The sequence below is a fragment of the Argiope bruennichi genome, chromosome 10 (genome assembly GCF_947563725.1).
Source record: "Argiope bruennichi chromosome 10, qqArgBrue1.1, whole genome shotgun sequence".
Classification (NCBI taxonomy): Eukaryota; Metazoa; Arthropoda; class Arachnida; order Araneae; family Araneidae; genus Argiope; species Argiope bruennichi.
In genome coordinates, this window is record NC_079160.1 from 2,086,596 (window position 1) to 2,103,661 (window position 17,066).

The 17,066-nt window shown below is 34.8% G+C and overlaps 1 protein-coding gene across 1 annotated transcript; it reads right to left on the reverse strand.

Moving 5' to 3' along the window:
* Window positions 1-14,861: 14,861 nt before the first annotated feature.
* On the reverse strand, window positions 14,862-15,938 carry LOC129988614 (uncharacterized). Its single transcript, XM_056096873.1, has one exon. It carries the CDS (start codon window positions 15,936-15,938, stop codon window positions 14,862-14,864), a length of 1,077 nt encoding a protein of 358 aa, XP_055952848.1.
* Window positions 15,939-17,066: the final 1,128 nt, after the last annotated feature.

The window sequence follows — 17,066 nt, forward strand, 5'->3', positions numbered from 1 at the left end:
TGCGAATTTAAATTATATATTTTTACAAGTTTCAGCCGAATGGATAAAATACCAAACATTTATTTTTCAGTTCATTTGGTGATATTCCGACCTAGTTTGGTCTTTTCCTTATTATACTTCGATTTCGAAGAAAATATTCCAACAACCTATAAGATTATATAGGAGTTGAAAATACGTGTATGAATCAAGTTTCAGATCACTCTCTCTCTTATATTTTCAAGTATAGAAAAGGTATATTTTTCCAAGAAAAGTCTTGATCGAAACAGGTCTTTCCAATAATATTATTCCGCAGTTTACAATTCAAGTTAAAAACGCTAAAGCTGGTGCTCTTACCACTCTAGAGAGTTCCTGCATCATGCTAAAAAATTAAATCTAGCCTTTAATCAATTATCTGAAATAAAGAGGGAAGCTTGAATTTAATCCCATGGAAGGAGGACAGATTATATATTGAGCAGCGATTTGGACTTTTCTAGTTGTGCTTTACAATATTTTAACGTAACTACTAAAAGGTTTGAAACCCCCTGCTGCATATATTTAACTCCTTGTCCATGTTGTGAACGTGATAACTTGAGTAATAATGTTTGGATGTGAAGTTGAAGGTCTTGGAGGCATTCTCAGAACCTGATCTAAGAAGGAGGAAATGAGAATACTGGAATTTCCACTTTCCAGCAACTAACTCCTTAGCCATATAAGATGTAAAGAGTGTCCAAACTAGATAAATAATCGAATCGTCATAATGAACGATTTGGATGCTAATTTCTTTTTAATATTCGACAATCCTGATAACTTAAGAGATTTTTCTGAAATTACATGCTGGATTTAGTTCCAAATTCAAGAACTCGATTCCACAGATCTAAAAGATATACGAGCAGCACACTTGAATTCAGAAGCAGCACACTTGCAATCAGAAAGATTCTGCCCTCGCTTTTTTACTTGACTGCTGAATTTGTTTTCAAAAATAAAGTTTTAGCCATAATCCACGGTGAAATTTCCATATTAATATTTTTTTTCACATTTTTTTTCTTCACTCGAAATATCATTTTCTATTTCACTATGTCCTTTAAATGGAAACCTTTACCTTTTTTGTAACGCTTTTACTCTAAATTTCAACTCTATTTTATTGTTGTCCCATGGTTAAAGGGCTTAAGGGCATGCTAAACATTTTTTAAACAACACCAGTTAAACAGTTGTACAATGAAATAGAAATAGAATTTTAAAATAATGAAATAATCTTTTAACTTGCTGAAACAGATCAAGGTTTTAAAATGCGTAAATCTAGAATATTAATTCCAGTTTATTAATGGATACAGCTCATGTTATAAGTCTTTGTAAAATGACAATTATTTCTAGATTTTTTTAAAAAAATTAATGTGCTTTTTTTAAAACTTTTTCTTATAAGTGTGGAAGTACGAAGGCCAAAATGAGCAAAATTTAGTGTTTAAAAGGGGTTACGTGACCAATCAAGTTGGCCGGATCTTCTCTGTTTTTGGATGAGTGAAGAAGCCTTTTATTCACGCAATTATTTTGCCTCCAATGTTTCAGTTTTATTAAGTTATTATCAATTACGATTTTGTGCAGATTAAGTCTAGAAGAGAGGAAAAAACTTTATAATTCATTAAATTAATATAATTAATAATTAAAGATTTTTAATTTCGGCCTTTAATTGATATCTACTTCTTGCTGACGGAACCACATTCTTCGTGTTCTTCAAAATACCACCAGAAAAAATAGTCATATTATGAAGTTATCAGCCTGTTTTAAACCATATTTTTATGTGCCACCAATAAATACAATTCACATGCATAGGTTCATATATTTTAAATGTCTTCTTCCATCCAATCAAAATCAAAATTTTATATAAACCACACCTTCTATTCCATTTACCTTAATCGTTGTATTTTGAGTTATTGCGTTCCCTTTAGTCGGAGAGACACTCACCGATTTTGACCCAAAATTCAGGCGTCATACGAATTTATTGCTGTCACAGTTGTAGACAACTGTGACAGCAAAAACAGATGCTAAAGTGAGTCTACCTCCTTCCATTTATGAACTGTTGATGTTCGGAGAGAGGCAAACACTTTTTGCAGACGGACCAAAATTTCATAGGATCTACAAGTTCGGTGTACGCACCCGATTTTCTTCTATCTAATTACCTTCCGACGTTATTTCAAAAATGCTTTTTCGGACTCCAAGAATTTTTATCGTCCAAATCCCGAGATCTAATTTGAGGGCTATTACAGGACTTTCATATACAACAAGTCAAGAAAACTATTAGCCAGAAATAGAAGGTCAATAACAGATGAGCGTCCCTTGATTTTGCATGACATTTTTAACAAATTGTTGACACTTTTCCACTGCTATTCATTTCACCCGATGGAGAAACTGCACTTCTAATCGCTGCCTTTGGTAATTAGACGAAAGCTCGTCGTGGTCGATCGATGCCAGCGAAACGAAATGAGAATTTATCTCACTATCTCGCTCAATTAATTTCTTTGGCAACATTTTCCTCCTCAGACGCGCTCTGGATACAGTCCAAATAAGACGCCACTTTGAGGGTGAAACGATGTCCAATGAAATTACATCAAAAGATAGATGAGATTTCGGTCCCTTTTTTCCATCTCGATATAAATTTTAAAAGTTTTCCCCCGGGTTCGCAGCGAGGGATGTCCGAGACTCCTGGCCGCCTGCCAATTCGCAGTTTTTGCCGAATTTGGTTCCCGTCCAAGATCTAATAAATCACTTTTAGATGAGTGTGTTTGACTCTCGGAATGCTGTATCGCAGATGCCCCGGTATTTGCTTAGAGCCGTCCTGATCATGCGAGATCGACGAGTGGAAATGAAAACATGCATATTTTATTGAAGGGTGCATGACGTCAGATCACTGAACTATTTGTAGATTTGTTTGCGTTTGCGCATGGATGAATGACGCTAGCGTGGTGTCGATGCTGATTTCAATGCATAAAGGGTCAAAAGAATCCGAATTCTTGTTAAATTTTAAAAGTGTATTCTAATTATCAAAATATTTACAAACACAATTTTTATTTGTAAATGAAGAAACAAAAAAAAATATATTTAATAAATTTTTAAATAATTATTAAAAACAGTTTTCAAAAGGCAAAATAATTAGCGTATAAAAAGTAGGGGTTTTTATGTTTTTTAAATTTCAATATATTAAATGTTTTAATTCTTTAAATTGTAATCTCTAAAATCATTCTCAGTATTGTAACATTGTAAAATCTGAAATTTAGGAGTCCATTATGAAATGAATCTGTTCACAAGTTCTGAAAGCGGTACGTTGTCATCAAGGCAGCAAAAGTTCAGGAATTTCAAATCTCATCAAGATACAAACATGAAAGAAAATCAAATTAAAATAAAAGTTTATATAAATGGAAGTATTCTTTTTAGAAAGTACTACTGAAGATTATAAAAGCCTATATTGTTCTTCCTTTGGAAGGATATTCATCATTAATTATGTAATAACTATTTGGATGCATTCAATAAAAGTTCCGTTTAGAAAAATTATTTCTTCTTTCGAAACTGGATTTATGTTATCAGTTAAAAATTTACTTTTCGTAATAAATGTTCTTGATTTTTTTTTCTCTTTCATCAGAGACATTGCCTTCCATTTTTGCAGGGTTTTTTTTTGTGTGTGTGTGTGTTTGCCGTTATTGTTATTTCTTATTAATTAATAAAGGAATTTTTAATATCAATTTCAGTTTTAGAGTTGATTGTGATAGATATTGAAATAAAATTCCACGCCTAAATCAAACAATAAAACCTTCACATAGAAATTATCTTTAGAGGAAGAATAAATTTATTTGTAAAATTATAAATCTGAAACCACAGCAGATAAAAACATCATTTTCTAACTGAAATGAGTCATTAGATTAATTAATAATTAAAAATTGAAATATCAAAGGCATTTCCAACACCCCTTCAATTATTACGATTGGGACTCATTCATATCCTCATTGAGAATCGGATTTATTCACATTCGCAGTACGCACGTTTTGTATATTTTAAGTGCAGAGGAGCGACACCTAGGACCTCGAGCAGCCATTCTATTGTCACCACCACTTAGCGCTATATTTAGAAAAATTATTCACGTTACAATTATATTATGAGACGTTAAAAAAAATTTCCTGGATTGTTGTCCAGTATTTGCAGTTTTTAAGGATTAATAATTTTTTTTTCTGTCCATAAATTATTAATGAATTTAAAATCACACAAAAAAATTTTTACATAAAATATATAAAATCACATAAAATATCTCTTTTATTTTTATAATACCTAAAATATTTCTCTTTCTGTAACCGATAATAGGATGACTGCCTATTTTGTACTGACTATGATTGTCTTAAAATGATGACTTACTTATGAATTTTTTTTTGTATAACATTCCTTTTCTTTATAAAAATAATGGAATACAAATTCTTTTATATATATGTGTATATGCTTTCATGACATCTTTGATTTTAATTTATATATTAATTATTAATTTCATACTTTTCATCTTACTCAAGTTACTTTATTCTAAAAGTTTCTCTTATTTTCGGATCCCAATTCCATTTTTTTAAAATTTATTATTTTTAACATGGGCTCTAAAAAAATGGATGACCGTTGCCATTTTAACACTGCAAACGGAGGGATAAAAATCCCTGCGGCATACTTTTCAAAAATACTTAATATTCCCTATATATATATATATATATATATATATATATATGTGTGTGTGTAACATTATTTTGGTAAAAGCAGAATGCAGGTTGGAAGACATTGACGAGTCGTTGTATTTTTAATTTCGTTTTATTCTCTCATGGGTGACAAGCATGATTATTTACAAGAAGGCGCAGCACGGTACAAAAGCAGAAGGAAGAAGGGGCCGAAGCAAATGATCACTAGTCTTACTTTACATGAGATTTCCAGCCACACGCCAATTCAAAACAGATGTTGACCTTTAAGACGGGCAACATAAGTATCACTTTCATTTAATACGTTGTACTGATGGCGCATTAGTTTTATAGAGGAATGAATGAAACCGAAAGTGGAACTGGATCACGAAACAAGAGAATATTTTCAGAATGAAGTCACTATGGGCTAAACCAAGATAAAATCCCGGAAATTAATTAAATTGAAATTAGAATTAAAATATCATTACAATTTTCCACTCACCGCAAGACTTGTGGAAGGGCGTCGGGACCCTCGATACACAGCCATACCTTACGGTGGAAAATTTAAAAGTATATTGAAAGTGACACCTCAGTTACCTTACCTTCACATCAATATAGAAATCCCATTCATCATTTTATATTAGAAACATAAAAAAAACTTAAATTTCTGAAAATATTAAATAAAAATCTTAATAATCAACAGTAATAACAAAATATTAAAATTTTAAATGCTATAATGCGCAATTGCATTCTGGCTATTATTCTATAAAATATCTCAAGTATAGAATTTAATTTGGTGAGGATAGTCAATGGTACATTATTCTTAAATGTTAGGAAATCTGACTCAATAAGATTATTAAAATTAGAAATAAAGTATTAAATTATTAAATATAATATCAATATTGTTTTGATTTTACTCAAATAAAATAACAATATGATTTATGATTTTAAGTAAAGTATAAATAAAACACAAGATTCAAACCTTCAGTTAAAAAACTTGGATATGAAAATAATACTTGAATAATTGAAATAGTTCATATTAAGCACTCGGAACTGAAACCATAAATATAAGATTCAAAAATATCTAAAGAAAAACTTGGATATAAAAATAATATTTGTAAAATTGAATGGTTTCATATAAAACTTTTGGAAGTGTAAATAAATGTAAGATTCATGTATTTCAAATAAATCATTTGGAAATGATAATAATAATTGTAAAATTCAAAGATTTCACACAAAACACTTGTGAATGAATGTAACAAACACAAGGTTCAAAATACTCTTATAGTATTTGGAGGGAAAAAAATAAGTAATATAAAAAATATTTATATTTTGTAAAAAACAAGTATTTGGACACAGTGATAATAGATGGCAGCTTAATAACTGTCAGGGATGTAATAATTTCCCCTGAGGTATTTACTACCTTATTCTAATTATCATGTGCCATTAATTATTAAGTATATAAAAATCTACTGCGTGTTACATTTTTCGTTCACAAGGTCTGTATGCATATTTTTTAAATAATAGATTAGAAAAAATTCAAAAACTCAATATTTTAAATTAAAACTCATGATATTTTGAATAATAATATAAAAAGATTATTTGCAATTATATTATAATAGAAAAATGCAATTTAAAATAAAATCAGAAGTTCAAAATATACGTCTTGAATTTCATCCGTTTAGTCAGTTGATGGAGGCTTTTTTTTTTTAGCACTAATAACTTTTTGATGAATCATGGCACACTAGGAGTTGGAACTTTTTGCAATTAAGGAGCATAAACACATAACTTTTTAATGAATCATGGAACGGGTTGGAACTTTTTGAAGGATCACGCACATGAGGAAATGGAGCACGAGCAGAAGCGTATTGAGCCGGAGCGTCGGATGAGGTCACAGGTTACGGGCAGATTGAAGAGGATATCACATCGGCTTCGTGCAACGACGTGGCTGCAGGAGAAAACCATCGGTGTCGGAGAACTTCAGCGTAGCGAGAGACAGTATGAAACATTTTTGGAGCACGGCAAGTTGCGGAGGCGCAATGCAACGTCGAATTGAAAATTTTTTACCAGAAAATATCCTGTCGACTAAATAATATGTAACATATTTTTGGTTAAAGCAGAATGCAGGTTGGAAGACATACACGAGTCGTTATATTTTTAATTTCGTTTTATTCTCTCATGGGTGACAAGCATGATTATTTACAAGAAGACGCACAAAAGCAGAAGTAAAGAAGGAAGAAGGGGCCGAAACAAATAATCACTAGTCTTATATAACATGGGATTTCCGGCCACGTGCCAATTCAAAACATGTGTTGACCTTTGAGAAGGGTAACGGAAGTATTACTTTAATTTGATACTGATGGCGCATTAGATTTACAGAGGAATTAATTAAACCGAAAGTGGAACTGGAACACGAAACAAGAGAATATTTTCAGAATGAAGTAACTATGGGCTAAACCAAGATAAAATCCAAGAAATTAATTAAATTGAAATTAGAATTAAAATATTAGTACACACATACACATATACTTACGTATTTACTCTTCCACCGTGTTTCTTTTTGATTTGTTGGGCGAAGAAATGAACAGTCCTTTAGTACAGGCGATGAGTTTTATTAACACGAACAAGGCAAATATACAGCCCAGACAAACACGGGAAGCACACTACAACAAATAGTAGTCCACAAGTAGTAATCGGTAGCAACTGCACAGAAAGCGGCCACACAGAATTCAGAAGAAGAAGGGAATTCACGTAGCTTCACTCTGCAGCTTCTCCAAACGTCTGCAAATATCCACTGTCTCCTCACTTTAGCTGTATCCAACTGCTGACTCACTTCTTCACGACTGGCTACTCTACACACGACACGATGCTGCTTCTACGATAGACAACATGACTCGGCATATAGCTCAATTCGGCAATCGCTTGAGCTCTTCGCTGGATTGATCCACCTAATCGCCGTAGACTCTTTACACGATTGATTTCGGCTTGATACTGATGGCCTTTTATAGTTCACGGATGCGGGCCGAGAAGGTTCTGGACCAATCAGGCGTGTCTTGGTTCCAATTGGCTGAATTGCTAAAATTCTGGAAATTTTCAGTAATATCTATTTTGTCATCAAAGTCGCCAAATGGTCGCCAAGTTTGTCGTCAAGCCATGAGATCACTGATTCTGCATCCGATCAGCATCCAACGGAGCTGATCGTAAAACGGTCTTTCAATTGATTAAACCAACCATGCTGGGAAGCAGCATCACAGATTTGAATAAACATACAAAAAAGTCGACAATCTTCTTTAGATGGCTTAAGAAGACGGCTTAAAGCTCTGATTTTTTATTCAAAGCTGACAATGGACATTGAAGAAACTCTTTTAATGTCTTAAATCAACGACTGCCCAAAATACTATACTTGAATCTTTAAATTTTATGGCAGTGTCCCTAAAGTCAGTAGATCGGGTGTCCAGGGGGCCGTTGGGGCCTTGAAACCATCGACTTAACACATATTGTTTTCATTTACAATTATTCTCTAAATTATAGGTATTGCGTATGCTTTATTCTAAAATTAAAAGCTGATGATTTTACGCATTTTTTTTTTCCTTATTTCTAAATGATTCCATTCTATTTGCGTACTAGATACCTCCGATTCTGATGTATTCGGCATTTTTATCTTTGAGTATGTTTTACAAACTGAAATACCTTTCGTTAAAGAGGCAAATCGCTTATGATTAAAAATAAATTTAGAAGAGCAGCTTGTTTGCTATTAAAAAATAAATTACTTCTATGCGTTTCAACAAATTAATTTTATGTGGGAAAGAACAAAGAGTGGTATCGAAATCTAAACTGAAAGCATCGAAACTAAGTTAAGATACCGAAAGAATTCAACTCTTGAAAAATTCAGCTCAGACTTCTGTTCAAATATTTTAAGTCTATTGAAAGTTCTGGATGGGTTCATTTATTTCCCTAATTTGATTTTTTTATTTTATTTTATCTTCATAATAGTTGTTTTAGAATCGTTGAATTATTAGAGTTTTATTACTGATGATGGCAATCTACTTTTCAAGTTCATTTTTAATTTTATATGTCTTAAGATGGAAAATAGAAAGTTTTGTAATAAGAAGAAAATGAAGATTATTATCAAAATAAATTATTGGAACCCTAGAATAAACAAATAATATTTTGAAGAAAAATACTGTGGAAATTCAAGAAATGATTATCCTCGCAAGAAAAATACTTCTCGGAAAACAATATTGAATTTGAATTGGAAAAACATGTTTTCAATGCAAAATGTTGAAAAATAATAAATAGAAAAGTTGATAATGCGTTTAATTTTTTTTTCTAAAAAGGATTCGTTTTATAGACAATTGTTTTATCTTAATGCTTCTTTAATTAGGTTTTCTAGATTTTTTTTGGAATTTTCAAAGAGACCTATTGAATGTGCTTATCCATATAAAGTAATGTTAATATCTTATTCTATGATTTCTTTTTATATTATTACCACAATTCTGACATATCTGTTCACATTGAATAACACACCAGACTAATGTTGGTTTCTTCTTTCAGGCCGCAATTATTTTAGATAATTTATTTTGTTTCTCATGATCATATTTCCTTATTGTTTTTATGGAATAAATGGTAATAATTTTAAAATAACATTCTGGAAATGGTTTACTGTCGTGAAAAATCTTGAAGTTTTTAAAAAACTATAGTTATTCCGTAAAATCACTAATCGCTCCCTTGTAATTCCTTACAAGGTTTCCCGCTCTGACTTACGAATGATATGAGAACTCGAAAGAACGAACAATTATGCCACGCGTCTGAAGGAAGATTCAATCGAGAAGATCAACGAGGAGGTCAATATTCAATACAGAATATTTCTGTGTTGATTAGGAAACAATTATACCTAATCAATACAGAATACTATTATTATTTGTCTTCTGTTTCTTTCTCTTATTCTTTATTCTTTTTTTATTCATTTCTTAACATTGATTTCGCGCGTTTTTCTATTTAAATACTTTCTTTGTTTCTATTCTTTTAATTAATTCATCGAGATAAAGACATCACCAGAAAAAAATGCTATTTTTTCGGATTCATTTTTTAAACTAGCCATTTGGTAATATAACAATTTGTAACGAAGCAGAGTAAACAATAACTGAAATCTTGTCACTAAAGGTCAATATTTGAGATGGATTGAATTCACTGATCTGCAGCTTTTGAGTTGAGAAACCACTGCACGAGAAGCTGAACAACAAATAGTAAGTGACAATAGTTGTCTGAAAAATGGTAACTTTGGAAAAAATGTAGCTTTCTAATGATACAATCATAACAAAAAATTTACATACCAATCATTACAATCTTTTGTATTACCAGGATTTTTTCGTGCTTGAAAATGGAATTTTGCAAAGAATATTTCACTCGTTTTTTGATGTGCTTGAATTCTAAAATTCTATATACTATGTGTAAACCCCTGGTAATAATGCTCTATTTTATTGTTTTTAGAATAATCAACTATTCACACAATTAATTTAATTCCACTTCGTGCATACGACACCATTAGTATTAAAATTATGGAAAATTGATCTCAAAATTCTATTATACCCCTAATGATGAATGACTGAAAAAAAAACGAATGAAAATAAAATATTATTCTTTAGTATACTTTTTAAAGGAAATAGGACCATTTCTGTGCTACCCGAGATTTCACAGATTAAAATCTTTTCATATACGATGTTTTTAATATAGAAACTGCTTTTGCATGAAATATTGTTAATATACATATGTTTCTAAGACTATCAATTGAAATGAAAGAGAACATAATGAAAAAAAATAGTCTAGTCTTAATGTTTACTAACAAAGATGTACCTATCTATAAATTTCCGTTTTTTCCAAAATCATCTACAGGGTGGTTATAATTAAACTTCCCCTAGAAATAGCATCCTGCAACGCAAAAGGGTGAATAGATTGCAACGAAATTTGGCATGTACACTATACACGAGATGCGCTCACGGAATTTCGAAAAATAATTTTTAGTTCCAAAATGTACACTAGAGAGTGCCTTTTCCGGAAAAATACTAATTTTAATGCAATAAACGACCAAAACGGAATACAAAAGCAATATTAACAATTCAAAAAAAAAAAGAATTACGACTAATGAAATGTAAAACCTGGAAAAGCTGTCTATTCTAGAAAAAAAATGTCGAGATTTGCATGATTGCGAAGAAGAGGAAGTTTTATGCAAAACACGTTAGGTTAAGAAACGTTTGCTGTTGTTGTTGTTGTTTATGGTATTTAGTGGCGCAAGGGCCATATTTGGCCATGCTGCGCCAAGCAAATGGTAAAAAATAAAAGTAGAAGTAAAACATTAATACATGGTTTTTTTATACATTAGTTAAAATATAAAAGCAGATAGAAATAAAAGCATGTATAGTATAATAATGCAATACTATAAGATAGATTTGTTTGAATGAATGTTAGATGAATGATATGAAACTAATGACCAAAAAGATAAAACTATTGTTCACAATATCAAATGCAAATATAAAAGTTAATAGATTTTAAAAACTTAAAAATGTTCGGGTGGTATCCCTCGCCCACCAAGTCCTGCAAGGTTAATGACGATGTTTTAAAAAAATGAACACGATTTTGATTAAAAGCGGGACATTCAATTAAAATATGATTTACAGTAAAATCCTTATGGCATGTTGGGCAATTTGGCGCAGCCTCACCAAAAATGAGATGTCGGTGTGTATAACGCGTATGACCTATACGGAGACGAGTCAATTTCACATCAGTCTAGCGTGTTGCGAGAACAGACCACAATCCAATAGTTGGTTTGATGGAATGCAGTTTATTTTGTGTCCGCAGGTCCCACGTTTATTGCCAAGTAGCGAAAATGTGTTTCGCGAAGAACTTTTTGATATCACAATAAGGAAGTCCCTGAGACAAAAAGTTCGTTGCTGATTTTGCCGCTGAATCTGCCATTTCGTTTCCAGAAATGCCAATGTGACTAGGGATCCAGCAAAAATTGACTGTAAAATCCTTCTTTTGCAAGAGATGCAAAGTGAATAGAATTTGTATAACTATCGGGTGCATCCGATTACGATAATGAGATAGTGCTTCCAACGCACTCATGCTATCTGTATAAATAATGAATTTTCTATGAGGAGAGAGTAAAATTTTCTGTACAGCACAGAAAATACCCATCAACTCAGCCGTAAATACTGAGCAACAATTATGAAGACGGTAGCTGAGTGTATCATATGGAAATACGATTCCGCAACCAACATGGTCATCTGATTTTGATCCATCCGTGAAAATTGGTATAAATGAAGAGAACCGATTGCGATGGTAGAGATAAAGCTGTTGGAAAATAATCGGAGCAGTTGATAATTTATCAAATCCAAGAAAGGGATTTAAATAGGAAAATTGTGGAGTGTCCCAGGGCGGAAAGCATAGCATATCAGCTGATTTAATAATGATATTATCAAGGTTCGAGCCATGCACAAGACTTTTGGCTCGCTCACAGAACGGGGGGATATGATATGGACGGGCATCATATAATCTGCGCAGGCCAACTGGAAGTATAATTTCAGATACGGGATGTCCTGGTTGAGATATAGTTCGAAAATGATAGAAAACGGACAATTTTTTACGTCTTAAGTTAAGGGGTAATTGGTGACAAATAACGTGAAGGCTTTCAACTGGAGAAGTGCGAAATGCTCCTGAGCAGATTCGCAAAGCAGAGTGGTGCACAGTATCCAGTCGCCGCAAAATGGAATCTCGAGCAGAACCATATACCATACACCCATAATCTATGCGGGAAAGTATGATTGCTTCATATATACGGAGTAAGGAGGTTCGATCGGCCCCCCAAGATGTTCTAGAGAGTACCTTCAAAATATTTAAGGCCTTCTCGCACTTCTTTCGCAGTTGAAGGACATGCGGAAGGAAAGTGAGTCTGCGATCGAAAATCACTCCCAAAAACCGTATTTCATCCACAACTGGAATAGGTATATTTTGTATGTGAATAACAGGATCTAAATGCATAGTTCTCTTCCGGCAAAAGTGTACGCATCTACTCTTATCCGGAGAAATTGTATGCCCGCTATTATTGCACCAAACTACCAGTTTATTAACAGCATTTTGTAGCTGTCGCTCAATGAGACTCATATTGCTTCCTTGACATGATATCTGCAAGTCATCAACATATAGGCTTTCATGAACAGATTGTGGCAAATGATTCAAAATTTGGCTTAGATGAACTATAAAAAGCGTGACACTAAGGACACTTCCCTGAGATACCCTCAGCTTGGATAAAAGCATCAGAATAGAAATTTGCAACACGAACTCGAAACGTACGATAGGATAAAAATTTAGATAAAAATATAGGCAAATGTCCTCTAAAACCATATTTATGAAGAGTAGAAAGTATGCCATAGCGCCATGCATGGTCGTATGCCTTTTCGATATCAAAGAAAATAGAGACTAGGTGATTTCTCCTTACAAAAGAGTTGCGTATGTGGGTTTCCAAAAGAATGAGGTTATCAAATGTAGAGCGCCCTCGACGGAAACCGCTTTGCAACGGAGAAAGGATTCTTTGTTTCTCTAATTCAAAGATGAGGCGGGCATTCACCATGCGCTCTAGAGTTTTGCACACGCAACTGGTTAAAGCAATTGGCCTGTAGTGCAGAGGTTTTTCAGGAGTTTTGCCAGGTTTTAGGATTGGAATCACAATAGCTTCGTGCCATTGTGAAGGGTACTTCTGCTCAGTCCATATTCTGTTAAATAATATCAACAGATTGGAAAGGGAAATGGTATTCAAATGGCGAAGCATGTTATATGTGATTCCATCTGGCCCTGGACTGGTATCATGGACTTGAGACAAGGCCGTTTCTAGCTCAAACATCTGAAATTCAGAGTTATATGGGAAAGTATTCTTGTCTTGGAACCTCAAGGGCAAACGTTCCGCACGTTTCTTAATTGTCAGAAAATCAGGGTTGTAAGATTCAATTGCGGAAACTTGTTCAAAAGCTTTGCCGAGAATATTAGCTATGTCTAATGGGGCAGAATACGTTACATTTCCAATTTTTAATACAGGAAAGTACGATTCCCGATAAATCCCATTTGCGGCATTGACTTTTTTCCACATAATCTTACTGGAAATACAGGGTGTGATAGAGGAAACAAAGGACTTCCAAGATTCCCTCTGACTACGGCGACGAATGCGTCGAGCATAGGCTTTGGCACGTTTAAAGGCAAGAAGGTTTTCTGTCGGATACCTCCTGAAAATGTTCCAACACTTTTTCTGTTTTTTATAACTGTCGCGACATGCGTCATTCCACCACGGTTTACGAAATCGTCGTAGACGTGGTGAACTTTTTGGGATACTTCTATTAGCGGCGTTCATTATAACATCGGTGACATGTTTGAAAGCTTCGGAAATGTCTACACCACTAACCATGTCCTCAGTGATAACTTCCAATTGTGAGAATGCATCCCAATCTGCTCGATTGAATAGAAAATGTGGAGTACGGAGAACAGAATCTCCTCTGTCAATATGGGAAACAATAATAGGGAAGTGGTCACTATTATATAATTCATCACAAACTTGAAAGTTTATCAAAGGCAGAAGTTCAGGAGAACATATGGCTATATCTAGACTATGAAAGCTACGTGTAGGTTCATGGAAATATGTTTTTTCCTCATTATTGAGCAGGCAGAGACAGTTATTGGAAATAAATAGTTCGATCTGCCGCCCACGAGAGTTTGTACAATCAGAACCCCACAACGTGCTATGTCCGTTGAAGTCACCAAATAAAATGAAAGGCGAAGGAAGCTGGTCCACTAGGTCATCAAGATCATGTTGACGAATAACATCATGAGGCGGTAAGTAAATTGCGCAGACTGTGACCAATGTTCGTACGTGAACTTGCACAGCCACAGCCTGCAGAGAAGTATCTAATTTGAGAGATGTGCTCGGATATAAATTTGAAGTAAACATACAGACACCACCAGAAGTTCGAGATCCTGTGTCTGTATCTTTCCGAATACAGTTATAGCCTCGAATTTTGATAGGGATGTTAGGTGTCAAGAAAGTTTCTTGAACACCGAAGCAGATGGGATGAAAATTGTTTAAAATAGACTTGATGTCAGAAATTTTGGATCTAATGCCGCGACAATTCCAAGAGAGGAAAGTACCCATTAAGGAAGCCTTTTAATAAGAGAAGTTCTGGGGACAATGTTTGGAGGTTGCGCAGCATCGCAACTCATTTCAAATTCATCCTCCTCAGATGGGTGGAGTGAGATGATTTCAGGATTTTTCGGTGCGCCACCAAAAATGGTCGTTAAGTCTTTATGAGCAACACCTTTGTTCGCAAGTCCAAGAGCTACAGAACTGCGTAGAGATGTTTTTTTGAGTTTTGTAGAAAACTCCTTAGGGACCAGGCCACGTTTGGAGAGCCTTAGCTTCAGAGCTTTATTTGATTTTGGTTTTGGTTTATTTACGACAGCTTTACTCTCTTCAGGAGTACTAGTCAAAGATACCTCAGTGTCAGAATCATAAATCTTTTCCTGGGTTTTTGCTTTAATGACTGTTTTTGTGCAGTTTGGGCAACTACAGTTCTTACAAAAATTCTTTTGCACAACGGATGCATAGCTCACACCAGGTTTCGGTGTTGATGCCAAAATTTTCCGTCTGGCTTCAGGATAAGATATGTTCTCTTTAAATTTAAGACTTGTAATTTGCTTTTCTAGAGTCCAGCGTTCACATGACTTAGAGTATGAGGCATGACAACCACTGCAATTTACGCACTTTTCTTGCGCCTTGCACTGCTGGCTGTCGTGGCCTTTCTCAGCACAGCGTGCGCAAGTGAGTGTTCCACGACAGTTAATTTTGGAATGTCCAAAACGCTGACACTGAAAGCATCTTAAAGGATTAGGTATATATTGCTGAACTGGCAGTCTTATATACCCCGCATATATGCATTCAGGTAATTTTGTAGCATGGAAAGTTAAAATAAAGTGCTTCGTTGGTAAAATTTGCTCATCCCGTCGAATGGTAATTTGACGTACGTGCGTTACACCTTGGGGTTTGAGTTCGTGAGTTATTTCTTCGATAGGAACATTGAACAGTTCTCCGCATGTGATCACACCCTTAGTATAATTCAATGAATTGTGAGGAGTGACTGTTACAGGGAACGTTGTCAAAGCTTTCATTTTAATGATTTGCTGGGCTTGCTTTTTCGTGCAAACTTCCACCAGCAAATCACCTGAACGCATCTTTCTGATAGAGGACACTTCGCCGACAGTTGCCGAGATAGCTCTCTGTACAAGAAATGGGGAGACAGAATTAAAGGTTTCCTTTTTTTCCGATATACGCTTTATAATAAAAAATGAGTCGAATTGATGAAGATTGGTAATGCATTTGTAGTTAGTTTTATGCCCACTGAAGGGAGATTTCCGCGAGGAGCCCATACAATATTAAAGAAAATTCAGGCCCGACGGCACCGCCCACCACGGAGCCCAACAAGGGAAGGCAACCACCGGCTCTGGCCATTCCCAGCCTCGGCGCTTACCTTGGTGCTAGCTGGAACCTATACGCTCGGAGTTACCCCCGGGGACAGTGACCACCCTTAACGCCAAGCCCAAGGAGTAACCCCTTCGCTTGATCCGTAGCAGACTAGCCACTCAGGTGACTAACTACAAGCCGATTGATGCACAGGGGACCACAGTGCACCACTCGTCTTTCAAATGGGTCGCCACGCACGGCCAACACGTGGGACATTGGCTGTTCATGAGAAGCAAGAAGCAAACAGAGCGGCGACAGCTTCTCATGGAGAGCTCCCTTGCTTGCCGTCGAGGGAAGGAAATACATAGCAGACAGCATAAGGCGGAGAGGAGTGGAAACATAAAGGGAGTAAAGATCCCTGGGAACCTCGGGATTGGGACACCCGTACTCACCTATAGTAGGTGAGCCCCTGAGGGGAAAGAAACGTTTGCAGTTGTTGTCATGTTTTTTGTCGATGTTTCCGGCTGAAATGATAACGGTGTCTTGTTGCGACACCGTTATCATTTCAAACTCCATAACGCTTCATGTGCGCTTCATCATAACTCCATAACGCTTCATGTGCGAAGCATCACAACTGGTCAGTTACGATCTGCTGTTGAACATACTGTCCACCGACTTGAAATTTTGCAGGTGAATGAGGGTAGTCACATGGAGCATCTTGCCCTACATCATCCTGGACATGGTTAATAGCTGCTACTCTTGGGAATTTCGTCCCAATCTGTTCTTGATTCTGAAAAATGAACTGGTTTTTTTTTTTTTTTTTCAAACAGCGTGCTGTTATTTCTTTTCTTATCTTTACTTAATATGGTTAGATGTGAAGGTGATCAGAAACTAGTCAA

What these genes read in the sequence shown, in the direction of transcription:
- LOC129988614 (XM_056096873.1), bottom strand. Translation starts at nt 15,938, where the DNA reads ATGCGTTCAGGTGATTTGCTGGTGGAAGTTTGCACGAAAAAGCAAGCC.